General features: G+C 45.5%; 1 protein-coding gene across 1 annotated transcript in view; it reads right to left on the bottom strand.

Moving 5' to 3' along the window:
* The window catches only part of LOC115092515 (lysine-specific demethylase 6A-like), a 716,945-nt gene that overhangs the window by 376,865 nt on the left and 312,393 nt on the right, over positions 1 to 27,687 (bottom strand). Inside the window, 1 exon segment of the mRNA XM_029603412.1 lies at positions 5,038 to 5,092. Within this exon segment, the coding sequence (XP_029459272.1) occupies positions 5,038 to 5,092 (55 nt within the window).

The raw sequence follows: 27,687 nt of genomic DNA, 5'->3' as shown, positions 1-27,687 counted from the left end.
GTCTAGGTCATCATTCACTGCTATACATTCTAATTCTCCCATCTCCCAAGGCTAACGAGCTCGCATTATTCTTTCAGAAGAAAATCTCGAACACTCTTGCACTCCTCCCAAATAATACTACCCCCCTCGCTACATTCCCCAACACCACCAACATTTCTGGAGCCAATCTCGATAATTTCGAACCAACCTCCCCCAAAGAGATTGAATCTCTTCTTAAGAGACAGAAACCATCCAGCCACCCCGCAGACAAGATCCCATCTAAACTTCTGCTACTTATCCCTCACACTATCTCTGGACCGCTGGCCAACATTATTAACTGCCTGCTAACTCAAGGTATTTACCCAGACAGTCTAAAAACCGCTTCTCTAAAACCCCTCCTCAAGAAACATAATTTAGACCCTAGAGAATTAGCCAATTTCCGTCCCATCTCTAATCTCCCATTCTTAGCCAAACTCACAGAGAAACTGGTAAACACCCAGCTCTCAGAATATTTAGAAGAACACAATATCCTATATCCGTCCCAATATGGCTTTTGCAAATCACGCAACACGGAAACTCTCCTCATCTCCCTAATAGACCATATTATCATGGGACTCGACAAAGGCCACTCTTTTCTTCTAGTCCTTCTAGACATCTCGGCGGCTTTCGACACCGTCAACTCCTCCCATCCTCCTGAATCGCCTCTCAGACATAGGTATATCCGGATCAGTTCACAGATGGTTCAACTCTTTCCTCCGCAACAGAAGCTTTAAAGTCAAAATCAACAATAAAGAATCACCCACTACAAATTCTTCACTTGGTGTACCTCAAGGATCATCCTTATCCCCTACCCTCTTCAACATCTACCTCCTTCCCCTTTGCAAGCTGCTAACAGATCTTAATCTTATTCACTACCTTTATGCAGACAACGTGCAGATTCTAATCCCTATAACAGAGTCCATCTCAAAATCGCTCACTTTCTGGAACAACTGCCTTCAATCTATCACTAGCCTTCTTAACAGTCTAAACCTGGTCCTTAATACCACCAAGACCGAACTCCTCCTCATCTCTTCCAACCAAGATAACTCCACCCCACAGACCCACCCTAACACCCAGATCACACACACACATGTAAGAGATCTTGGGATCATCCTCGACAACCGCCTAAACTTAAAGAAAATGATCTCACTACAACCAAAGATTGCTTCTACAGACTCCAGGTTTTAAAAAGACTCAAACCACTCCTATATTTCCATGACTTCAGGACAGTTCTGCAATCCATGATATTTGCCAAGATAGACTACTACAGCGCTCTTTTCCTAGGACTCCCCAGCTCCACCACCAAACCACTACAGATAATACAGAACGCCGCGGCGAGAATTTTGACCAACACCAACCGTGGAGAACACATCTCACCAATCCTCAGAAACTTACACTGGTTACCAGTTAACTACAGAATCCTACACAAATCACTTACCATAATACACAAATTCATCCACAATCATCTTCAGCTCGACCTCGAAATCCCCTTCAAACTCCACACCTCCACCAGACCGATTAGAGAAATCTACAAAGGAACTCTGCAAGCCCCTCCAAACAAAGCCACACGCCTCACCATGACCAAAGACCGAGCCTTCTCAACAGCAGGCCCAGCTATTTGGAACAACATCCCCTCAGACCTCAGACTGGAACCATGCCATCTAACATTTAGGAAAAAACTCAAGACTTGGCTTTTCCACCAAGCCTTCTCATACACTCCTGATACATACTAATTTGGCCTAGCCACTCTTCACAAGCTATGAAACCTCGTACCTCTTCTAAGCACCTAGTCAAGCACTATCCCTAACCCTCATTTGTATCATGTTCGTAGTTAACTGCCCTCTCCGTCCTTTTTTTACGGCTGCCTAAGCTTCCAAGTTTAACCTCCTTGTTGAATGTAACTTTGCTTCTTCTGTTGAACGATTGTTCTTTGTTACAGTTTATTTTACCCCATTCTGTGTAATCCGATCTGATATGGTTCTAACCATGAAGGTCGGTATAGAAAAGAGTTAAATAAATAAATAAATAAATAAATAAATCTTACTTCTTGGACTTCTGGCATTAGTATACAGACATTTCAAAGTTTGTTTTTTGTTTGTATTTTCATTCTGCTTTTTAATTGATAGGGATAAGATAGAATTTTTTAGCTCAGGTGAGTTTTTAGTTACAGGCACTTGGACTATTTTTCTAATTATTGGAACCTCACTGTCGGGATGCCCTAATTCTAATGCATCATTAGTATCCTTTGAAGATACCTCTCTCCGAACCATGCGCTGCTGAGTGACCATCGGCTTTCCTCTTTGTTCTAGTTTAAAAGCTGCTCTATCTCCTTTTTAAAGGTTAGCGCCAGCAGTCTGGTTTCACCCTGGTTAAGGTGGAGCCCATCACTTCGGAAGAGACTCCCCCTTCCCCAAAAGGTTCCCCAGTTCCTAACAAAACTGAATCCCTCTTCCTTGCACCATCGTCTCATCCACGCATTGAGACTCCGGAGCTCTGCCTGCCTCTGGTGACCTGCGCATGGAACAGGGAGCATTTCAGAGAATGCTACCCTGGAGGTTCTGGATTTAAGCTTTCTACCTAAGAGCCTAAATTTGGCTTCCAGAACCTCCCTCCCACATTTTCCTATGTCGTTGGTGCCCACAAGTACCACGACAGCCGGCTCCTCCCCAGCACTGTCTAAAATCCTATCTAGGTGACGCGTGAAGTCCGCCACCTTCGCACCAGGTAGGCATGTTACCAGGCGATCCTCATGCTCACCAGCCACCCAGCTATCTACATTCCTAATAATCGAATCACCAACTATGACGGCAGACCTAACCCTTCCCTCCTGGGCAGTAGGCCTTGGGGAGATATCCTCAGTGCGAAAGGACAATGCATCACCAGGAGAGCAGGTCCTTGCTACAGGATCCTTTCCTGCTGCACCTGGTTGGTGCTCTCCCATCATGAGACCCTCTTCCTCCAAGGCAGCACCAGGGCTGCCAGTCTGAAGTTGGGACTTGACTACTATGTCCCTGAAGGTCTCATCTATATACCTCTCTTTCTTCCTCAGCTCCTCCAGGTCTGCCACTCTAGCCTCCAGAGATCGGACTCGTTCTCTGAGAGCCAGGAGCTCTTTGCATCGCATGCACATGTACAACTTCTCACCGGTGGGTAAAAAATCATACATGTGACACTCTTGCACATCGCTTGCAAGGCTGCTCCCCTTCCCGTCCCATGTGGCTGGTTTCTCTCAGTTGGGGACTTTCATGGCAGTGCTGCTAAAAGTATGGCGGAGTCTGGTTCCCTTTGTGAGCGTGATCGATCAAGAGGCTCTGGACGGGACTTATGCCGCTTCAAGGATTCTTGTAGTTGAGGTCACTGTCACTTACGTTTTGATACTTGCAAAAGGCCTGAGTATACATCGCCCCTTGAAGAGGGAGAGGAAGACCTCTCTGTTACTCCTAGGATGTCTTCGTTGGAATCCCCTTCCAGCTCTTCAGGACTGAATACCACTTCCAGATCTATATTCCATTGGGAATGACTACTCCCTTTGGGTTGTTCTTTGTCTTTATGTCTTATATGTGTCGACGGCGTAGAGGAAGGACGATTGGATGAGTGGTCATCCTTCTGCTTATAGCTCGACGCATGCATCGAAATCTTGTGTCAGACAACACAATGAGTCATGCTTCATGTGTTGATGGTCTTCTGGTGCCAGATGCTTTGGTGCGTTGATAGAGCTTCTAAGCAGTGCGTTGGTCTGCGCCGTGCTTGGTCTTTTTAGAAGATGTGGACTCTGGAGTTACTGTTTTAGGTTTCAGCGACACATTTGGGGTTTGTTTGTTTTTTTTGGGGGGGGGGGGGGTTATCTCTCGAACCCTTTCTGCTCTGTTCCTTACTTGGAACTTTCAAGCCGGCAATGTTTGGGTTGATGCTCCAGCGATGTGGAGCTTTTACCTGGCACTGGCTTCTTTGTCTTCTGAGCCGGCAATGATTGTGTGAAAAGGTGGGTCAGGGCATAGGAGCCTCAGTTTCACCATTTTTTTTGGGCCGCTGTCTCTGGGTCCATGGGGACATTGTACCACAGTTGTGATAAGGGGTCTGATCATGGTCCGGTCCAAGGTAAATGTAGCAATAATTATATCCATCTGTGACAGATAATTTTGCCATACCAACAAAATTTAAACCCTGATGCCTTCGGAGCCATGTTAGCACTTAAAAGTGGTTTTTTGGGGGTACATAAACGTGTGAACTATAGAAGAGAAATAGAAAAAAATTAGAAAAGGCGAGAGAGAACTAGCCGTGACCGTGAGCTGCACAGGAGAAAAGACGACTGACGAGAGATGGGTAATTGTGCATGGGAACGACCGCGCAGAACACAGCTCTGTATACTTTTTGACAGAGTTCTGTGTCAAGCCGCTAGGCGACATCCCAGAGAGCATGGCTAATTCAGCCTGTTTATCTGTGGAAAAACATTATATCATATTGCTGATGCCTTTTTTCCTTGTCCTTTTCAAAATTATTGATTCAATGTTGTTGCTGTTTCGGCTTCTGGGTTCCTCCCAACGCAGTCTTTTCAAAACGCAGTCCATATCGGGGGAGTTTGTACCTAGATTACCTAAAATATTAAGGTTTGCCTGAAAAACTATTAAAGGATACTAGTCTGCAAATTTCAAAAAGTATTTTGAAAACGTCCTTCTTGAGAAATGGACAAGCTAAATTGTTTACTATTTCTTCTTTGTTGGACTAATACCTTGATGGTTTGGCATTCCACCATTATGTGATTTGCCTGTATTTAACTATGTACTTGGAGAGGTTGTATCAGCTTTTGTTCATTTATAGATTCATTGTAACATACCAATTTGACCAGGGGTATCACATTTTTGCATACTACTACTAATTTGTTAAAACACTTTATGCACCCCAGGTCACCTTGCAGATTTGTTACATCAACTGGCTAGGTAATTCACAGAATGCTACAGATTGTAAGAATATTTGAATAATTTTACAGTAAACAATTATTATACTGCTTAACATACTTACTTTCAGCTTTGGACAAAGTGCAGGGATTACAGTCAACCAAGGCTAACTGAAAATGCTGTAAAAGAAATGAGATCAAATTAATCTTGGTTCTGAAATACAAAATTCTACCTTCATAATTTGATGACCAAAAATAATATTAAACAGATTACTTTTTTCAAAAGGAATTAATCTATTTTTTAAGTATAATGGTTTCAACACATGGCCTGCAAGACAATATACTATTATAACCATGTCTACCAGAGAAACATCTTCAGAGCTATTCAGAAAAGGCTTCTGAGCATTTAAAAAATATAATTTTAGAAGATTTTTAGCCTGCACAATCCAATGTACTTGGTGGGTTATAACAATACATACATAATAAAAACATATGATACAGAAGCCAACACATTACTATAATAAAATACCAATTACTAACAAATGACAAATGAACACCGGTCTCTATCTAGTAATAGCATGTGTGGAAATGGATGCCTGTGACACCAGTCACTCAGTTTTAATTTTGTCTGCTGTTCAAGAAGCATGTCAAATCTCTGCTAGTGTTTCATGACTAAGTCACGGAGAAAATTTTTTTTTTTTTGCTGAATTTTTTTTCCTCGTGTCCTAGTTATTTTAGCTTTTCCTGAAGTTCTCTATCACCACACTCAATTACAGTAAATTCTCTACTTCACAAACTCCTCCAAGACTGCAGTTTACTTGGGCTATGCTTTTCTAAAGTCAACTTTCTGAAGATAAATGCTTCTTGTGACTTTACTTTGATTTTCTGCCTAAAGTTCACAATGACACCAACAACTTCAAGAGATGCTCCCAATGCTACTAAAAGTATCCACCATGAATCTTCACCAAGAATCTTACCACTACTTTAAGAAAGGTGATATGACATTCCTGTTAAGAGGGCACAGAGTTCTGCAAGCAGTACTTCCTGATGTACTACTGACCCCCAAAACGGGCACAGAGGACAATTTGGTGGACACCCAATAGGTTAAACTGGTACCCCTGACAGATGATGGATAGAACCCACTAGTCCGAGGTTATACTGGGCTATCGGTCTGCAAAGAACCGCAGCCTGCCCCCGACTGAAGGATCCAGTATGTCAGGTACTGGTAACTGGCTTATGCTCCCTCATATCCAGTCAAAACCCTGCCCTGGAAGTTGACAGATGTAAGCTGGGGCTTGGGAACGCTCTGCTGACTAGGGCAGCCGTGGGAGCTCATATGCTGCTACTGGGAGTGAGGGGGGCGAAGGTTGGTACCTCCTCTGATGATAGAAAGACTTCCTCTGCCCCTGCCTCACCAACCTCCTGGATGAGGATGACGGGTCCAAAGTGCCAGTGGAGAGCTGCTGGAGGGTCTCATGGTGGTCCTGCACTTGGGCCACTGTGTCCCTCACCCTATCTCAAAGAGATTCTCCCCAGTAAATGGCAGTAGGAGGCGATGCAGTCAATAAGCATGGCCACCTGGAACACTTTCCTCCCAAGAGCATCTAACGTCCTGCGGTCTTTCCCCAGGGGATGCCAAGGAATGGGTCTTGAGAGCATGTGGCCCTCTTTAGGGCAGATTCCACAACCACAGATTGGTGGGGCATCTGACAATTATCGAATCCAGTAGCCTTCTGGACTATGCAGGCCCCATCCACCTTCCTGTCAACCGGAGGTACTGTGAGGGGGTGTTCCCATATCCTCAAAAGCAGCTCCTTAAGGATATCGTGCACTGGGTAGAGAATGTCGTAGACCCCCAGCATTGATGGAGGATACGTACTCCTCACTGCGAGGTCGCTTCTGCAGCATCAAGGCATGAGCCAGTAACATCTCTGTGCCCAGCACCGTGCATTGAAGGCGACCAGTGCCGATGCTTCCTCAAATTCCCCTGGTGCCCCGCCTGGTCTTTCACCGGTGCCGAGGTCAAACTTGAGGAACGCGACCTCCTTTACCTGGAAGAGACCAAGAATAGCCGGTCTCCGGCACCCTATCCAATGGCAGCATCGATGGAACCCACGGTCCTACCGATGTCGATGGCATGGTGTCCATCAGTGCCGATGCCATTGCTGCCGATTTTGATGGCTCAGACTTCCCGAACCCGAAGGTTTTCCCCATCTTGTCGAGTCGGGGTCATTTGGGCGATCTTGCGACAACCCTGGACATCATGCAATGCCCCAAGGCAGAGGACCCATATATCATGGGGTCCATCATAGACATAGCCCACGGGCATCGGAAGCATCCACGAAAACCAGTAGTGGCCATGACTAAAACGAAAAAAAAAAAAAGAAGGATACAAAACGACAACAATGGCAGCAGGCAACGATGACCCAGGGGAGATTTAAAAGGAAAGAACACTTACTTGAAAATCCAGAGAAACCTAGCTAAGGAGGATACAGGAGGGGACAGAGAGGAACCAGGTGTAAATGGAATGTGAGGAAAACCCCAAGAAAAATCAGAGAGAAAAGTTTTCCACAAGTTTTAAAGAAAAAGTTAAGCGCGCACTCACACCACGTTGCAAAAGCTCCGCAGAATAAAACAGACTGAAGAGGTACCCCATGTGGATGCGTGGAATAGGGCATGCTCAGTATGCCAAATCAAAGTTCTGGAAACTTTGATAGAAGTTTTCCGTGCCAGGCTCCATCTAATGATGTCACCCATGTGTGAGGACTACCATCCTGCTTGTCCTAGGAGAAAAGACTACGGGGTGAGGGCCATGATAAAGGATTCTTGCCTGACTTTTCAGAGGAAAAAAAATTACAAGACAAGTTGGAGAAAGAAAATGCATAACTATTGAGCTCCGTGGAAGAGACTGAGGGGTCCCCGTATAGTATCATACCATCCTGCTCTTGCCCAGTAACGTGCAGTCAAAAGTTCTATAGACGTTGACACAAAAGTTTTGGGCTTAGGTCTATCAGAGGTCCATGTGAGGACCAATCCTGCTTGTCCTCTGAAGATAGCTGCTAAAATGAGTCATACAATCAATTCTCCTCCTCCTGTTTGAGAAGTTTCTTTTTTAATAGTTTGAATAGCAACTGGTCAGATGTCATGTGTCCCATCCCACATATGTTCAGAAGTTTTTCCTGCATAGTTCTCTAGACATTTCTTTAATGACACACTTGAGTAAGGCTTGAAACAGCTAATCAGTGGATATGGTAGAGGCCAGCACCGTAACAAAATTTAAACAGCCATGAAAAATAAGCAAAACAAGTCCATCTTGACAAATATGAAAATGTTAATGGAAAGGGGAAAGCAGAGTTACTTACCCATAACAGGTGTTCTCAGAGGACAGCAGGATGTCAGGACTCACATATGGGTAACAATCGGATGGAGCCCTGCCCGGAACTTTGATCTCAAAGATTCTAGAGCTTTCAAACATGCTCTACTGAGCATATGCAGCTGTAGTTATCACCCTGCACCCTAGGCAGAGTCCCTCAGTCCATGATCTAGCTAATACATGTAACACTAACTCACAGAGGAGGCAGACAAGTTTCATAGGACCACATCCTGCTGTCCTCTGAGAATACCTGTTCCAGTCAAGCAACTCTGCTTTCTCTGAGGACAAGCAGGATGGCAGTACTCACACATGATTGATTAAGAACATAAGAACATGCCATACTGGGTCAGACCAAGGGTCCATCAAGCCCAGCATCCTGTCTCCAACAGTGGCCAATCCAGACCATAAGAACCTGGCAAGCTCCCAAAAACTAAGTCTTACTGTTGCTAGTAATAGCAGTGGCTATTTCTAAGTTAACTTAATAGCAGGTAATGGACTTCTCCACCAAGAACTTATCCAATCCTTTTTTAAACCCAGCCACACTAACTGCAGTAACCACATCCCCTGGCAACAAATTCCAGAGTTCAATTGTGAGTTGAGTGAAAAAGAACTCTCTCAGATTAGTTTTAAAATATGCCACATGCAAACTTCATGGATTGCCTCCTAGTCCCTGTATTTTCTGAAAGAGTAAATAACCGATTCACATTTATCCGTTCCAGACCTCTCATGATTTTAAACACCTATCATAATCCCCCCCTCAGCCTTCTCTTCTCCAAGCTGAAAAGTTCTAACTTCTTTAGTCTGTTCCATCCCCTTTATCATTTTGGTCACCCTTCTCTGTACCTTCTCCATCGCAACTATATCTTTTTTGAGATACGGCAACCAGAAATGCACACAGTATTAAAGGTGCGGTCTCAGCATGGAGCGATACAGAGGAATTATGACATTTTCCGTTTTATACACCATTCCCTTTCTAATAATTTCCAACATTCTGCTTGCTATTTGACTGCCGCAGCTCACTGAACCGACTGTGTCAATGTGTTATCCACTATGACGCCTGGATATCTTTCTTGGGTGGTAGCTCCTAATATGGAACCTAACATTATGTAACTATAGCATGGGTTATTTTTCCCTATATGCATCACCTTACACTTATCCACATTAAATTTCATCTGCCATTTGGTTGCCCAATTTTCCAGTCTCACAAGGTCTTCCTGCAATTTATCACAATCTGCTTGTGATTTAACTACTCTGAATAATTTTGTATCATCTGAAAATTTGATTACCTCACTCGTCCTATTTCTTTCCAGATCATTTGTAAATATATTGAAAAGTACATGTCCCAATACAGATCCCTGAGGCACTCCACTGCCCACTCCCTTCCACTGAGAAAATTGTCCATTTAAGCCTAAACTGTTTCCTGTCTTTTAGCCAGTTTGTATTCCACGAAAGGACATCGCCACTTATCCCATGACTTTTCCTAGAAGCCTCTCAGGAGGAACTTTGTCAAACGTCTTCTGAAAATCCAAATACACTACATCTACCGGTTCACCTTTATCTACATGTTTATTAACCCCTTCAAAAAAGTGAAGCAGATTTGTGAAGCAAAACTTGCCTTGGGTAAAGCCATGCTGACTTTGTTCCATTAAACCATGACTTTCTATATATTTCTCCTTTGCCTGTGAGGCAGCCAACCAAAAAAAAAAAAAGAGTACAGGTGGTAAAGAGTTGGGTTCTACAAAAAGACAACCATAGGACAGACAGACACAAAACCCTGATGCATAGCAGAGGCATAATGTGAAGTCCAGTGAGAAGCAAACTTTGTCTCAAGGAAACAGAGTCAGGGTTTCAGATCAGCAAACCCTGACAGGCAAAGTAAGTCTAAATCCTCCTGTTTACAGGAAAAGGCCCAGAAATCAACGAAGAGAACTCTTAGACATAGACTGCACAGATTCCTTTGGTATCACAAGTCCTCAAAAAATCCAACTGGGGCCAGAAAGCCCTCCAGAAAAACTTTGGTCAACTAGCATCTGAATGCATTTGCAGGAGGGCACCCAATGATTGGCTAATAGGCACAATGGAGCAGAAAACCTAACAACACTCGGAAGTAGAAGCAGCAACAATGGCAGGGTCTGAGGCAGACCCTATCTGCCAAAGTACCAGACAGATCTGTTCACATAGGTCAGACGTCAAGGGTATCAGTGCAAAAAAGGCAATCCTTGAAACAGGATCGCTAGCCCAAATCACTGAATAGGGAGTTAAGCTAGGCCTGAAGTTCAACTACACTCCACCCTATCAAGAGTAGGTCTATCCATCCTGCCCACAGGCAAGCAGGACAGGTAAGCAGGTCAGCACTTTGGTCAATCCAGTGAAGTATGAAAAGCCTAAAGGTAGTATTGGCCAGAACTTGGCAAAATAACAGGAAAAAGATGATGTGTCATTCCCTGCAGGTATATACTAAGTTATATCATGAATGAAGTTAGCAAGTAGCTCATTTAAAACAAATCGAAGACAATTCTTTTTCACTCAGCACATAGTTAAGCTCTGAAATTCATTGCCAGAGGATATGGTTATGGCAGTTTATTTATTTAACAACTTTTTTATACCGATATTCGTGGGTACATCATATCGGTTTACATGTAACAGAGAAATTACAAAAAACAGGGAAAGGGAGAGGGGAGCAGTGGGAAAGATAAAGGACAAAGTACAAAGTACAAAGGGTGAAAAAGGATAGGTAGATTAAACTAGAAGAAAACAATTTGCAAGAAGCACAAGTATAACATGCAACAAAGTTTGCATTTATACAAAATAACTATATATAAGATAACATGGCAGAGTAGCATATTTACAAATTGTAGGAGTATAAAAGAGAGACTATTCAATGAATATTATCATAAGGGTAAGCGGGGGATGCTATGGGCCGTGAGAGTTAGAGATGATTAAAAGAGTCCTATTCAGGGCATGCTTGTTTAAAGAGCCATGTCTTAAGTTTTTTTTTTAATTTTTGAGTAGATGACTCTAGTCGGATTTCAGGGGGCATGCTGTTCCAAAGGGCTGGGCCTGCAACAGATAGGGCTCGCTCCCTTGTATACTGGTGAGGTGTGCGGTTTTAAGTGTGGGGGTGTGGAGGGTATCTTTGTGGGCTGTTCTGGTGGGTCTATTAGAGGGGTGGAAGTGGAGGGCATCATCGAGCCAATGGAGATTGTGGTTATGGAGGGTTTTGTGGATGATAGTGAGGATTTTGTATTGGATACGGGAGGAGATGGGGAGCCAATGGAGTTCTTTAAGAATATGGGTGATGTGATCAGATTTACGGGTATTAGTAAGAATTCTGGCCATCGCATTCTGCAACATTTGGAGTGGCTTGATTGTGGAGAACAGTAGGCCTAGGAGTATGGAGTTGCAGTAGTCCATTTTTGAGATCAGGGTTGCTTGAATGACTGTATGGAAGTCATGCGTATGGAGCAAGGGTTTAAGTTTTTTGAGTAGATGGAGCTTGTAAAAGCATTCTTTTAAGGTAGTGTTAATGTGTTTTTTAAAGTTTAAGTGTTAAACTTTGGTCAATAGTGACCCCTAGGTCTCTTACACTGTCAGTGATGGTTGGATATGAAGAAGAGCTCTGTTTTTGAGGTGTTTAAGGCCAGGTGGAGACTATTAAGGAGGGAGTTAATAGACACAAGGCGATTTTCCCAGAGCTTTAGAGATTTGGGGAGGGATTCTTATATTGGGATGAGGATTTGGACATCATCTGCGTAAAGGAAAAACTTGAGGCCCATGTCTGAAAGGAGTTGGCAAAGAGGTAGCAGATATATTGAAAAGGGTGGAGGGTAAGGAGGAGCCTTTGGGACACCTTGTGTGAGCGAGGCGTGAGAGGATGCTGAGGTTCCGATTTTAACTATGTAGTTTGTTGTTCAGATCGGATGTAAACCAGCAGAGGGCTGTACCTGAAATGCCAATTTCGGATAGGCGAGTGAGGAGGATATTGTGATTTATAGTATCAAATGCTGAAGAGATATCAAGGAGGGCAAGGATATAGGATTATCCATGGTCTAGGCCTTTAAGGAGTGTGTCGGTGAGCAAAAGTAAAAGGTTTTCTGTGTTGAAAAACTTACGGAAGCCGAATTGGGATGGATGTAGGATGTTGTGGTCTTCAAGGTATTCGGAGAGCTGGGAGTTGACGACCTTCTCCATAATTTTAGCTAAGAGAGGGAGGTTGGAGATGGGACAGTAATTTGAGGGGTCAGAGGGGTCGAGGGTGGGTTTTTTGAGGAGGGGTTTGACTAAGGCAAGTTTGAGGGGGTCAGGGACTTTACCAAGGGAGATGGAGCAGTTAATTATGTCTGCTAGGTGTTTGGCTATGGTAGTAGGGATGGTAAGCAGAACTTTAGTAGGGATGGTGTCGGATGGGTGGGTTGCAGGTTTGATTTTATTTAGGATAGATTTGATTTGTTTAGCTGAGGTTAGGTCAAGAGAGTCTAGGTTGGCTTTAGGGATTTTTGAGATGGGGTTGGCCGGTATGGGGGTAGTGGGGAAACGGAGGAGGATCTTTGCTATTTTATTTTTGAAGAATTGGGTGAGTTCTTCGGATTTATATTTGGCTTCTTCCTCAGTGATAGGAGGGGGAGTAGATTTGGTGAGGTCTGCCACATATGAGAATAGGGCTTTTGCATTGTACTGGTAGTCATGGATTTTGGCAGCATAGTAGTCACGTTTGGTCTGTAATGTGGAAAGTCTGTAGGTGTGAAGGGTGGATTTATATGAGGATAGGTGCTTCGGGGTAGGGTCTTTGCGCCAAATTCATTCTTTAACTCTAAGTTAGTGTAACCAGGTTTAAAAAAGGTTTGGATAAGTTCCTAGAGGAAAAATCCATAAACTGCTATTAATTAATAAGCAATTGTAGCTTGAGATCTATTTAATGTTTGGATACTGCCAGGTACATGTAACTTGGATTGGCCACTGTTGGAAACAGGATGCTGGGCTTGATGGACCCTTGGTTTGAATCAGTATGGCATATCTTATGAGATTAATTCCTTAGAATATGGGGAAGGTGAGTTCTCCCCCCCAACAGGAACGGTGTAGTCCTCGATCCCTTAACTGCCAAGTCTCCATCCATGCCAATCAATCAGTGAAACATCATGGAACTCCTGCCTGGGTAGAACTCAGGCAAATCCCCAGGCTCAGTGACTTACATGGATCACACACGGACTGCATTGTGTCAGTCCTGCCAGCACCAGACTAAGGCATAGAAACAGAGTGAGCAAGGGGAGGACACAGAAATTGAACTGCAGCTTCAGTATTTACTAAGGAATAGAATTAGTCTCTGCCAGGCTGCACAGTGACTAAGGCTTGCCATGCGGCTTGTAGGAGGGGAAGAGTAAAATTAAAAGAAAAATACCATAAGGTAAAAAAAAAAAAAAAAAATAGAAATAAGCTGCAACTCCAGAAAAGAATCACAACAAACAGTGAGGAGATAGTAAAGCTAAATACCGCGATCAAATGTCTCTGCAAAAGAAAAAAAAAATAGAAGACTGATGGTCTCTGCCTAGGGGCCGGGTGATAACTACAGATGCATATGCTCAGTAGAGCATATTTGAAAAGCTCTAGGATCTTTGAAATCAAAGTTCTGGACCCGGCTCCATCCGATGATTTTACCCATGTGAGAGGACTGCCATCCTGTTTGTCCTCGAAGAAAGCAATATTATCCAAACAAGCTCTTACAATGGTATCATATTCTCGTGCTAAAGTTTGTATAAAATAGTTCACTATCTATAAAACGAAAGGTACAAATATTTCCCATGATGAAGTAATTCATGTTTTATGAGACCTTTTGGATACATGGGCAAGACCAAACAGAGCTCCCACATTATTGTGTAAATTGGCAACTGACAGATTATAACTATAGCCATGGGGGCCCCATGGCCCCCAACATAGAAAATGTATTGTAGGAAACCACAATGTTGGCTGAGTCCCCCTTTAAAAAATATTAAATTATGGCACTATGGACAGACTATAACTGAATTACAGGCACTCTTTGAATGATAAAACGTGTAATGAGAATTTCCATTTTACTCTTTAGATGAGTAGAGAAGATCTTTTTTAGATCATCTCTACCTGGAGATAGTTTGATTTTTCAATTTTTAAGAATCCTACCAATTGTAACAGTATTCTGTCTAGATAGATCAGGGCATTCTTGTGCGACAACCGGTCTCTGAATGCCCATAAGGCGAACCGGATCGCCTGAAGCTCCAGAAAGTGTATTTGACAGTGGGCTTCGCTGGAGGTCCAGAGACCCTGCAAGTGGATCCTGTCCACATGGGCTCCCCAGCCCTGAGGATCACCTGAGGTGGAGCAGCTTGGAAGGGAAAGCAGAGCTGCTTACCTGTAACAGGGGTTCTCCCAGGACAGCAGGATGTAGTCCTCACATATGGGTGACGTATCAGATGGAGCCCTGTCACAGAAAACTTTTGTCAAAGTTTCTAGAATTTAGACTGGCACACTGAGCATTCCCAGCATGCCATAATCCATGTGGCCATAGGGATCTACCTTCAGTCTCATTTGTAGCAAAAGGTGCAAGCAAAACAATAAAATAATAAAACGTTTTGGACCCAACTCCGTGGGGTGGCGGGTGGGTTTCGTGAGGACTACATCCTGCTGTCCTGGGAGAACACCTGTTACAGGTAAGAAACTCTGCTTTCTCCCAGGACAAGCAGGATGGTAGTCCTCATATATGGGTGATTAGCAAGCTACAGGCTGACTCATTTATTTGGACCAACATTGTACAACTTGTGCAACAGGCACAACAACTGGTATACTGTTGGTAAAAATGAGGCAGCCTGAAAATCACAGCAGGTGGATGTGGAAGGAGTTGGGATTATACTGGAAATAAGTTCTTCAAGACGGATTGGCCAAAGGCAGAGTCTTGACGTCCTTCCTTGTCCAGGCAGTAATGTGCTGCGAATGTGTGGAGAGAGCTCCATGTTGCAGCCTTACAGATCTCAGCAATTGATACTGAACGATAGTGTGCTACTGACATTGCCATGGCTCTTACTGAGTGCGTCTTCACTCGTCCCTGAAGGGGAAGGCCTGCTTTCTCATAGCAGAATTTGATACAGTCTGCTAGCCAGTTGGAGAGTTTGTTTGCCCACTGCAACTCCCTGTTTGTTTTTATCGAAAGAAACAAAGTTCGGTGGATTTCCTATGGACTGCAGTGCAGTCTAGGTAAAAGCAGAGTTGCTTACCTGTAACAGGTGTTCTCCCAGGAAAGCAGGATGTTAGCCCCACATATGGGTGACATCATCGATGGAGCCCTATCACAGAACACTTCTGTCAAAGTTTCTAGAACTTTGACTGGCACACTGAGCATGCCCAGCATGCCATAATCCCTGCATCCAGCAGGGTTCCCCCTTCAGTCTAGTTGTAGGAAAAAAGTACGAGCGAAAAATAAAATAATAAAACGTAAGCAAACCCAACTCTGAGGGGTGGCGGGCAGGTTTCATGAGGACTACATCCTGCTGTCCTGGGGGAACACCTGTTACAGGTAAGCAACTCTGCTTTCTCCGAGGACAAGCAGGATGGTAGTCCTCACATATGGGTGAATAGCAAGCTACAGGATGCCCGAGTAGAGTGAACCAAAACACCCAACGATGTGCAACAGGCACAACAATAGGGTGGTTTTGGGTATGAGGGTAGCCTGAGTTTCACAGTGGGTCGCAGGAAGGAAGTTGGGTTATTAAATTGGAAACAAATTACACAGGACAGAAGGGCCAAAGATGGAATCCTGTCTGCCAGCCTTATCGAGACAATAATGAGCTGCAAAGGTGTAGAGAGAGCTCCATGTGGCAGCTCTGCAGACGTCAGCAAGAGGTACAGAATGGAGATGTGCTACCGACGTTGCCATGGCTCTTACAGAATGCGCTTTAATGCGTCCCTGTAGCGGAAGGTAATACAGTCCGCCAGCCAGGTGGACATGGTCTGCTTGCCCACCGGAACTCCCAGTTTGGTTTTATCGAAAGAGACAAACAGTTCGGTGGACTTCCTATGGACTGCAGTGCGGTCCAAATAAAAGGCGAGCAGACATTTACAGTCCAAGGAATGCAAGGCCCGCTCACCTGGGTGTGAGAGGTTTCGGAAAAAACGTGGGTAGTATTATGGATTGATTTAAGTGGAAATCAGACACTACCTTTGGCAAAAATGTAGGGTGGGTGCGGAGTACCACACGATCGTGGAGAAATTTTGTTTAAGGTGGGTATGTTACCAGCACCTGTAGCTCACTGACTCTGCGAGCCGATGTTAAGGCAAGTAGAAAGAGCACTTTCCAAGTGAGATGACGTAGCTCGCAGGAGTGCAGGGGCTCGGAGGTCGCATGAGCCCTACTAGCACAACATTGAGGTCCCATGCTAGAACTGGAGGACGCAGTGGAAGATTCAGTTGTAGCAAGCCTCTCAAAGTGCACTGCAAGGGGTTGCGCCAAGATTGGGGTATCTCCTATACCTCTGTGGTAAACAGCTATGGTGCTGACATGCACTCGGATGGAGGAAGTTTGTAGGCCAGACTCCGAGAGGTAACAGAGGTAGTCCAGGAACCTTGTTGTGGGGCAGGAAAAGGGATCTATTTCCTTTGCCGTGCACCAGAAGGAGAATCTTTTCCATTTGAAGCAATAAGATTTCCTAGTATTTATTTATTTATTATTTATTTCATTTAACATTTTTATATACTGCAATTCATGTAGCAAAGTTACATATCATTTTGGTTTACATTATAACAATAACAAGCATGTAAGAATGTGATTACATTAAAACAGGGGAGTAAACTAGTAAAACAGGGGAGTAAATATAGTAAAATAGTAAAACTATTAAAACAGGGGAGTAAACTAGTAGAAGGCTTTCGTGAAGCTACGAGGACCTGGGACACATTGGCAGAAAGGTTAAGGGATTGTAGTATCAACCTTTCAACATCCATGCTGTCAGACACAGGGAGTGGAGGTTCGGATGACGCAACAGTCCGTTGTTCTGCGTTATTAGAGTTGGATCTGTGCCCAGGCGAATTGGTTGCTGTACTGAGAGGTCGCACTGGATGGGAAACCAAACCTGCCGCAGCTAGTGAGGGGCTATGAGGATCATTGTGCCCCGGTCCTGCCGCAACTTCACGAGAATCTTGCTGATGAGTGGGAGGGTAAGCATATAGAAGACCCGATGTCCACAAGTGGGCGAAGGCATCCCTTGGTGGTGTCTTGTGACTGCGGTGTAGAGAGTAGAAATTGTCAACTTTACGGTTGTGAATTGACGCAAAGAGGTCTATGTGCAGGCGGCCCCACTGGTGGAAAATTCGGTTCACTACAGTGGGATCTAGGGACCATTCTTGGGGATGAAAAGTCCGGCTGAGATTGTCCACCATCACATTGTCCAAGCCCACCAAGTAGGTTGCTCTCAGTAGCATGGAATGGGAGAGAGCCCAGGCCCAGATCTGCGCCACCTCCTGGCATAGCAGGTAAGAGCCTGAGACCCCTTGCTTGTTGAGGTACCACATCACTATCTGGATGTCTGTTTGTATTAGGATTACCTTGTTGGACAGGCAATCCTGAAAAGCGAAAAGGGCATAACGAATTACCCAGAGCTCCAGAAAATGTATGAGGTGCTTTGCTTCTGCTGTGGTCCAGGTTCCCTGGGTTTGGAGGTTGTTGACATGGACTCCCCAACCCAGGTTGGAGGCATCTGTTAGTGTAATTTGAGGTTCCAGAGGTTGGAAGGTTAGTCCTATCTGAAGATTGGACTCCTGTATCCACCAAGCTAGTAAGAGACAAAGCTGGCTGGTGACGTGGACAATGTAGGACATGTGTTGATGTGATTGGGACCACTGGGACTTTAAAGTCCATTGTGTTACTCTCATAGCTAGTCAAGCCATTGGGATAACATGAACCATGGACAGCATGTGACCTAGCAAGGTTAGTAGTGGTTCGGCGAGTCTGTACTGCTTTGGCCAAGGTTGATAATGTGCATGTTCATTCCTTTGGGAAGAACGCTTTGGCTTGGATGGTTTTAGATCTGATCCGTTGAACAAGAGGGTGCGTGATGGAGTCAGATGTGACTTGGGATAGTTTATGAGAAACCCCAAGGATTGTAGTAGGTTGATGGTAAAATGGAGGAAGTGAATTACCATCTCCTTGGATGGACCTCTGAGCAGCAAATCATCTAGATACGGATAGACATGGATGATGCATTGTCGCAAGTGAGCTGCTACTACTGCTAGGCATTTCGTAAATACGTGGGGTGCTGATGCTAGGCCGAACAGCAGCACTCGGTATTGGAAATGACTTTGGCCTACTATAAACCTGAGGTATTTTCGATGAGTAGGGTATATGGCAAATGTGGGCATAAGCCTCTTGAAGATCGAGAGAGCAGAGCCAATCTCCCCATTGCAGGAGAGGGAGCATGGTGCCCAAGGTTACCATTCTGAGCTTTTCTTTGTGGAGATGTTTGTTTAGGACGCGTAGGTCCAAGACAGGACGAATGCTGCCTGACTTTATTGGAATTAGAAAATACCGAGTAGAACCCTTGTCCTCACTGCAGTCGAGGTACCGGTTCCACAGCATTGGACTGTAGGACGGTCGAGAGCTCTGCCTCGAGAAGTGGAGTGTAACCGGTCAGACTCCATGCCAGACGTGGTGAAGAGTCCAGTGGTAGCATGAGGAAGTTCAGATGGTAACCGTGGGCAACCACAGAAAGGACCCATTTGTCTGCAGTAATTGTGTTCCATATGCTGGCAAAGTGGCACAAGCAGCCTCCCACAGGAATGGGTATGGTAGGCGGGACTTGACTTCTGCTCTCTAGAAAGGAGTCAAAACCCCAATGCTGGACCAGTCTGCGAAGCTGGTTGGGCTTTTGGGGTCCTGTGTTGCAGAGGCTGACCTCTTTGACAGGGTCTAGGCTGTCGAGTATGGGATGGAGAAGGGTAATACTTATGAGGCTTATAGGATAGCCTCCTAAGTTCCCGTGTAAAAGACCTCTTGGTGGTAGATGAGAAGTCCGAGGGGAGAGTGGACAGTTGATGCAAGGTGTCATAGTGATCTTTTAGTTGCGCCACTGTTTTCTAAAATTTGTCTCCAAACAAATTGTCCCCTGTGCATGGAAGGTCTGCCAACCTTTCCTGGACTTCCTGGCGAGGTCAGAAGATTTGAGCCATGCCCAGATGCTTTAAAATGAAGACCACTACTGATCATTTCAGTAGCCTCCCTCTGGACCGACTCCATCCTGCTTAAATCCTTTTGAAGATTCAGTCTCCAGAATTGTATACAGTATTCCAAATGAGGTCTTACCAGGGACCTAATATAGGCGCAGTATCACTTCCCTTTTTCTGCTGACCATTCCTATGTAGCCAAACACTTTCTGGCGCTTACCGTTGCTTTATCCACCTGTTTCGCCACCTTAAGATCATCAGATACAATTACCCCCAGATCCCACACTTCCTTTGTGCTTAGAAGAATTTAATCTCCAATACTGTACCTTTCCCTTGGGGTTTTGCATCCTAAATACATTACATTATTTTTTAGCATTAAATCTTAATCTTCAGACCTTAGACCAGGGGTCGGGAACCCATGGCTCGCGAGCCAGATATGGCTCTTTTGAGGGCTGCATCTGGCTCGCAGACAAGTGTCGCCACACTTTCCAGTCCCCCGCTGATCCAGCTGCTCCCCGGTCCTCCTCCGCCCGGGCTTAAAATGCTGTCAGCCCGGGCGGAACGCGGCAGGACAGCTGGAGTCAGCGGCACCAGCGTGCTCTCTTCTTCCCGCCCCCCCCCCCCCCCCCCCGGAAGAGGAAGTGGTGAGCATCGGGTGCGTGCGCAGGAAGAATAGACCACGCTAGTGTGGTCTCTTCTTCCCGACCCCCCCACGGCCCGGAAGAGGAAATGGAGAGCATCGGGTGGTGCGCGACGAAAAGAAGACTGCAGCACGGCTTGGAGGAAAATGAAGAGCTTCAACCGTGGCCGATGGGACTCCGCCTCCGCGAGGGCTGAAAATGAAGGAGGTTAGCGTTGGGAGGAGGCTGCTGCTGCCGCGAGTTCCCAGGGTGGGGGTGGGGGAGAGAGAGAGAGAGTGAATGAGCGAGCAAGCATGTGTGTTTGAGATCCTGTGTGTGTGAGTGAGAGATTGCATGAATGTGAATGATTTAGAGCCTGTATATGTGAAAGAGCGTATGTTTGTGATTGAGAGCCTGCCTGTGAGAGAGAGAGCATGAATGTAAGTTTACCATTGGGAACCTGTATGTGTAAGTTTGTGATTGAAAACTTGTTTGTGTGAAAGAGTATGTGTGTATGATTGAGATCCTTTGTGTGTTAGAGAGATCATGTGTATGTATGATTAAGAGCCTGTGTGTATAAGTAAGAGAGAGCATGTGTGTCTGTGTGTGATTGAGAGCTGGTTTAGGTGATGGAGCATGTGAGTATGTGATTGAGAGCCTGTGTGTAAATGAGAGAAAGAGAGGACATGTTTGTAAGCATGTGAATGAGAGTCTGTGTGTGAGAGAAAAAGACAGCATGTATTTATGTGATTGAAAGCCTGTGTGTGTGTGTGTGTAAGCGTGAAAAGATAGACAGCATGTGTGTAAATGTGTAATTAAGAGCCTATATAAGTGAGAGAGAAAAAACATGTGTATATGTGAGTACTGAGAGCATGTGTGTATAGGTGTGTCATTGAGAGCCAGTGTGAGAGAGAGCGCTGGTATGTGACAGAGAGGAGAAAGTTCCAAGCAAACCACCCCGCCTCCTGCTAATTCAGAACAATCTCAGGACACCTGGATATCAAACGTTCCCAGGTATGCAGAGCAAAAAAATTTTTGTATCCTTATTATTTTTCATTACTGGGTCTTTGTGTCTGCTATTTTGAAATATTTTGTTGGTATCTGGAAATGTTTTATATGAGTTTTTAATTATTGGATATTCCACTCATCAGCTGTTTCGAAATATGTTTTTTGTTAGTACAGTTTTACTGCTGATGATTTTATATTTCTTGATTTGTTTTATAAGGATGGGTGATGTTTCTTTTTTCTTTGTTACACCTGCCTACAGAGACTCTGGCTTGTTGCAGTTTCCCAATTCAGTTTTTTTCTGCATGCTTTTTGTTATGCGTTTTGGTCTCTTTATTCTATGTTAGGTGAGGGACAGCACGTGATTCGGTGAGGTTTTCTGCTGGCGTGTAGTTTTCTGTGTCGGACTCTATAGCAGCCTGACTTGGTCCGTTTTCCTAATAGGAGATGTATTGGTGTCTTAAAGCCTGGTGTAATATTTTCAGAGACTAATTGTACTTTAAAAGTGTGATCTTACATAAAATGCACACATTTACTTGTATTTAGTTTTAAGCATATTGTATGGCTCTCATGGAATTACATTTTAAAATATGTGGCATTTATGGCTCTCTCAGCCAAAAAGGTTCCTGACCCCTGCCTTAGACCATTCCTCGAGCTTCACTAGATTCTTCCTCATGTTTTCCATTCCTTCCTGGCTGTCCACCCTGTTACAGGTTTTGCTATCATCAGCAAAAGAGACACCTTTTCCTAACAACCATTCCGTTATGTCACTCACAAAAATGCTGAAGAGAGACATTACAGAAGGGCTGTTAGGAAAGGTTTGTCTTTTAAATGCAAGTTGATTTGTACCACTCGTTACATTTCTTAGAATCAGGTGATATTTGTCAAAGATTTAATGAACAGCATGTAATCTTGTATTACAAATTTTCATGTTTTGTTTGTAAGTTTGCCAGTATAATCTTATAAAGAAAACCTACAAAAATGAAAATAATTTATTAAGTAATTCATTATTTTCTCCATGGACAAGAGGATAGTAGTTCTCACACATGGGGGATGACATCGGTTGGGGCCCCGGTGCGGAACTTTAATATCAAAGATTCTAGAACTTTCAGACATGCCTTGGGAGCCGTGTGTGACAGTATTCAGCTTTGCTCTCTCCTCACAGTTTTTGTGATTTTTTTTTTCTAGAGCTGCAGCTGTTTTTCTTTCCTTTACCTTACGATACTTTCATTTTTTTGCCTTTTTTCCTCCTCTTTCCACTGTCTACCAGCCGCATGGTGCAGTCTGTCAGTCTATTACTCTCCCTTATTAAATAAATACTTTACCTGCAATTTAGTATCTGTTTCCTTGTCGTGCTGTCTTTTTTGTACCTTTGTCAGGTGCTGGCAGGACTGACTGAATGCAGTCCATGGATAATCTGTGTAGGCCGCTGAGCCTGGGGACTCATCTAAGTTTTACCCGGGCAGGTGTTCCATATAGTTTCACGATCGGCATCGATGGAGGTTCAGACAGGGAAAAGATTTGGGACCACACCGTTCCTGTAGGGGGAGAACTCATCCTCCCCATATTCAAAGGAACTAGTTCCATGAGCAGGAGCCCTGGATGACATAGCCTCCCCTTTTGCTTGCCTTTGATGGTAATGCAGTCTCCTTATGAGAGAGGGTGAGCAGAAGCCTGGGCAAGCAACTTGCTGCTGCATCTTCAGTGCCATGCCCAGTATCGGTTGCCTGTTCAAATCTGTGACCAGTGCACCGATGATCTGTTACAATGATGTCAGAACAGTGTCTGGGTCCAGGATTGTGTGTAGCCTCTTGGAGCGTTATAAGGTTCTGGAGGGGGCAACGCCATAGAACGCCACCCACCTCCATGCCATAACCAGTGACCCAGCGTTATTGGGGATGCCGACATTACACTGTTCCTTTTCACTCCCCTGGGAGTTAGTGTGACTGTGGAGTGCAGCATCATGGTCGAGTACGGCAAGGCACCTACTCGAGCGCCTCAGGCTATGGCAGGCGGCATTCTCCCTGACTGTGTAGTACTCAGCCATGCCAGGGTTCTGCCATCATCATTGTCAAGGTATCAGCCTCTTTGTTATTTTCTGCACCACGAAGTGCTGGGGAGCACTGGTAAGGAGGGCATCCTCACGCACACCAGCAACTCTTAACAGATGGTACTTGGTTCTTGTTGTTCTGTGGGGATTCTAACCCACAAGCACGATGAGTGGGTTTGTAGGTGGGCCGCCATACGTAGGATGGGCTATCACTGTATGAGTAATAGTCAGTGTGCTTTTACAGTGGAGGGCTCCATTCTTCAGTTGCCCTCTACCGTATGGGTGTGTGCTTATGTTTACCTCATGGTGAGCACAACAGGTAGTGCGAGCAGCTACAGGACTGACATAGGACTGCATTCCTGATCAAACCCTTAGGGGAATAGACACCAGGAGGGTAGTGTTGGAAGTCTTCTCCTTCCTCAGAAGAGGAATATGTCTTTCGACCCCTCCCGTGTCACAAATCCTTTTTGTGAGGAAGCTCCTGGGGCTCCATCGATTGCAGGTTTATCACCGAACTGGAGCCTCTATTCTTTTGAATCTGTGCATCTTCTTGTAGGCCAGGACTAGGGACAGCAGTGGTGGTCATTGGACCGTTTTTTTGCTGGGGTCCCTCCGTTGATGGTCCTTTCTGAACCTCGGCGAGCAGGGACTGTAACTCAGCTCTCAAATGGAGAGTTGAAAAGTTTGTTGGGATTGGGAATCTCCCATTCCCTTTGTTTTCCTGTCCCTTTAGGGAGGGGAGATTCAACTGGAAGCCTGGTTCTCAACCCCTACAAGGGGTGTCCCTTATTCTCCGTTTCCCAGAGAAAGGATGTCGCTGCTTCGACTGGCAGTTGCTGTCAGTTCCTCGTGGGATCCGAGAGCCAGTCGAGGAATAGCACTCTCCTTAGGTCATCCTAAGGCACAGCAGCTCTATTTTGCGAGGGAGCTATTCCAGAGTAGCTTCCCAGTGAAGATTAGGGGTTTCCCCTGTTCAGGAGTCACCTTGATACCCTGCTGAGCTCAATAGGCATTTTTCAGTAAGGACCACTATTTCCAGTCATTCTCACCTGTGGGCACCCTACCTCATTGAGGAAAGTTCTAGTCCATCTAATTGGCAAGTATGCCCTTTAACCTTTCGCCATATCCATGGCTGAGGGAGTTAGGGGTTGAGGGACCCTGCAACAGAGGTGTTGCTCTTGGTTGCAGTTGCTTGCAAGTTTATACTTCCCCATTTTAGGGATAAACCTGTCTGTGGTCGGGAGTCCTGGTTCATGCAACAATTGTTCCATTTACTGAACTATGTTCTTCCTTGGGGGAAATATATGCAATCATGGCTGAAGTATTAATACCTAAGCCAGGTTCATGGTAATCTGTTCCAAGATCTCACTGACCCTGCCCTGATACCTTTAGGGTTTCCAGGCTAGTGAAGAAATCCTGTTTGACAAGGGGTTGCAGTTGTGGCACCCTGGATTCCTATTTCTTAGTGGAGTGTTCTTGGATTTCTTCCCTGGGGAATTTGCCCTCAGTTTCAGCTATTCCAAATAGGCTGAGGGCTCTGTCTTGGTGGGTAACTCCCTACTGGAATCGGCAGTGAGTTATTCGCTCAGGCTTGAAATATACAACCTAGCGACGTGTTCTTAATCCTGCAGTCCTGCTGTTTGCCTCCTTGGTTTTTCGCTCCTTCAGACTTCCAGTTGGAATGTCGAGGGGAGGGGAGGAAAAGCCAGTATATCTTAGTGTATACCTGCAGGGACAGATACACCACTTTTTCCTTATATTTTCATCCAGTTCTGTCCTGTACTACCTTTAGCTTTTTCCCACTTCACTATGTTGTCCAAAGTGCCTTCCTGCTCACGTGAACTTTCCTATAAACAGGATGGATAGCCCTGCCCTTGACAGGATGCAGTATGGGTGAACTTCAGGCCTAACATCTCCCTGCTCGGGGATTTGGACTAGCAATCCAATTTAGGGATTGCCTTTCTTCCTCTGAAAGTCTTGATGCTGTCCTGCATGGTCAGGTATGTCTGGAGCTTTGTCATGTAGGGTCTGTCACAAATCCTGCTGTTGCTGATTAATCTTCCAAGCGTTGCTTGGGTTTTTCTGCTCATTGTACCTATCAGCCAAACGTGAGGCACACTTCTGCAGATGCATTCTGTCCTTCGGATGCCAGTGGACTGCAGTTTCTTTCTGGGGAGTTCTTGGGTCTCAGTTGGCTTTTCAGTTGTCTTGTAACACCGAAAAGACCTTCTCTTTACATCTCTAGACTTTTTCTGTATTCAGGAAGTTCTAGACGTACTGTCATATTGAGGGTTTACTGATTCAGAAACCCTGCTTGTAATGTTTTCCGTGATGCAGAGTATGTTTTTTGCTGGAACTCGCATGCCTCCTCTGCCTTAGGTGCACCTGCTATACATGGGGGTTTGTGCCTGTCTTACCATGGTTTTATTTTTGTAGAACCCAACTCTTTTCCCCACCTAGACTCCTTTATGGGTCGGCTGCATCCCAGCAAAAGGGAGAGAGGTGCTGCTTTTAGCACTCTGGTTTCCCACTTTGTCCTGCTCGAGTAGCCTATAGCTTGGGACTCACCCATGTGTGAGGACTACTGTCCTGCCTGTCCTTGGAGAAAGCAGAGTTGCTTACCTGTAGCAAGTATTCTCTGAGGACAGCAAGATGTTAGTCTTCACGAAACCCACCTGCCTCCCCTGGGAGTTGGTTTCTTCACTTATTAGCTATATTATGGACCAAGAAACTATGCCTAGGGGGCAGGGTGATAACTACAGCTAAACATGCTCAGTAGGGCATGTTTGAAAGTTTTAGATTCTTTGAAATCAAAATTCTGTGCTGCGCTCCATCCGATGATGTCACCTATATGTGAGGACTAACATCCTGCTGACCTCGTAGAACACTTTTTATACAGGTAAGCAACTCTGCTTTACCTGCTGTTGCTCACTAACAGCTCAATACAGTAAAGTGCGGCCGCCATTACCCTGCTCCTAACCGGCTTTCTACTCACTTTTCGGCCGCGTTAATCCGACCCGCGATACACTAGCCCCTTTAATCCATCCTTACCGCCTCTTTAAATCCCCGGGTAACCCCTTCCGCACACGGCATGTATATTAGATGTAAACCATGAATTAGCTATCCCCTCCCATACAGTAACGCGCGCCCCGACTATCGCTATTTTGCCCTGCCGTTTTGCTGCACGTTTAACCTGCTCATTTACCGCCTACCCTTACCCCTGCGTTAGAGGCAAGGGTAAGGGTAGACAGCAAACTTTCCCCCAAAATGAAACCTAAAAACATAAAATCCCCTCCTCCCGAAGCAACTTGACATGTTATCAACTTACTTTTTGTTGCTTTCAGCCCCTTCAACCTTCTCTGCCGTGCTCCGGAGGGGGCAGCCAGCAGCGAAAGCGGCTTGCAGCGGTGTGGGCCCCCCCGCGCAGGTCCCGACCTCCCTGTGCTTTCATTGGCATGAGCACCCAAATTGACGGGCGCTCATGCCAATGAAAGCACAGGGGCGGGCGTGACATCAAAGGGTGGGGGGGGGGGGGGCAGCCGGTGGCGAAAGTGGCTTGCAGCGTAGTCCCCCCCACTTCCGGTTCTCCTGGCTCTCGATGACAGCGGGCTGCCTCCAGCGCTCACGTCACCAGCGGCCAAGAAATTAAAAGAAGAGCGCGGGTGCAGCCAAGGGGGGGGGGGGGGGGGGGGGGAAGACGTCATGCCCGCCATTCCCTGTGCTTTCATTGGCTTGAGCGCCCAAATTGACGGTGCCGTCAATTTGGGCGCTCATGCCAATGAAAGCGCAGGGACGGCCGTGATGTCACGCCCGCCCGTCCCTGTGCTTTCATTGGCATGAGCGCCCGTCAATTTGGGCGCTCAAGCCAATGAAAGCACAGGGACGGGCGGGCATGACGTCTTTTTTTTTTTTCTCCTTGGCTGCACCCGCGCTCTTCTTTTAATTTCTTGGCTGCTGGTGACGTGAGCGCTGGAGGCAGCCCGCTGGCATCGAGAGCCAGGAGAACCGGAAGTGGGGGGGACACCGCTGCAAGCCGCTTTCGCCACCGGCTGCCCCCCCTCCGGAGAACGGCAGAGAGGATGGCAGAGAAGGCTGAAAGGGCTGAAAAACAACAAAAGGTAAGTTGGCACATGTCGAGCCGCTTCGGGAGGAGGGGATTTTAGGTTTTTAGGTTTTAGGGTTAAAGTTGGGATCCACTTCCTGGTGCCTGTCATTTCAAATGTCATTTGAAATGACAGGTACCAGCGCACCCAGGATACTGTATAGGCGCTGTATTAAGCGCCTATACAGTAAAATGGGTTGCGCGGGCCTAACGCTTCACCTAACACTTCTTGGACGCTGCTTACATTTGCATGAGATTAGAGTACAGGATCGAGCGGTAGGTGAGCCGGACTGTGCGTGCGGCAACCGCGGGTGCGCCCGGCACTAACGCAGCTCTTCCTACCTGCCCTTACTGGATCGACCTGTAACTGAGGGATTCGTATCTTGGTTTGAATTAAGTCACAAGCTTTCATATGCTATGCTCTGAGTTTAAATGCTGTTTGTAAATTAGTGC

The sequence above is a fragment of the Rhinatrema bivittatum genome, chromosome 5 (genome assembly GCF_901001135.1).
Source record: "Rhinatrema bivittatum chromosome 5, aRhiBiv1.1, whole genome shotgun sequence".
Classification (NCBI taxonomy): Eukaryota; Metazoa; Chordata; class Amphibia; order Gymnophiona; family Rhinatrematidae; genus Rhinatrema; species Rhinatrema bivittatum.
This window is presented reverse-complemented; position numbering and strand designations above follow the sequence as displayed.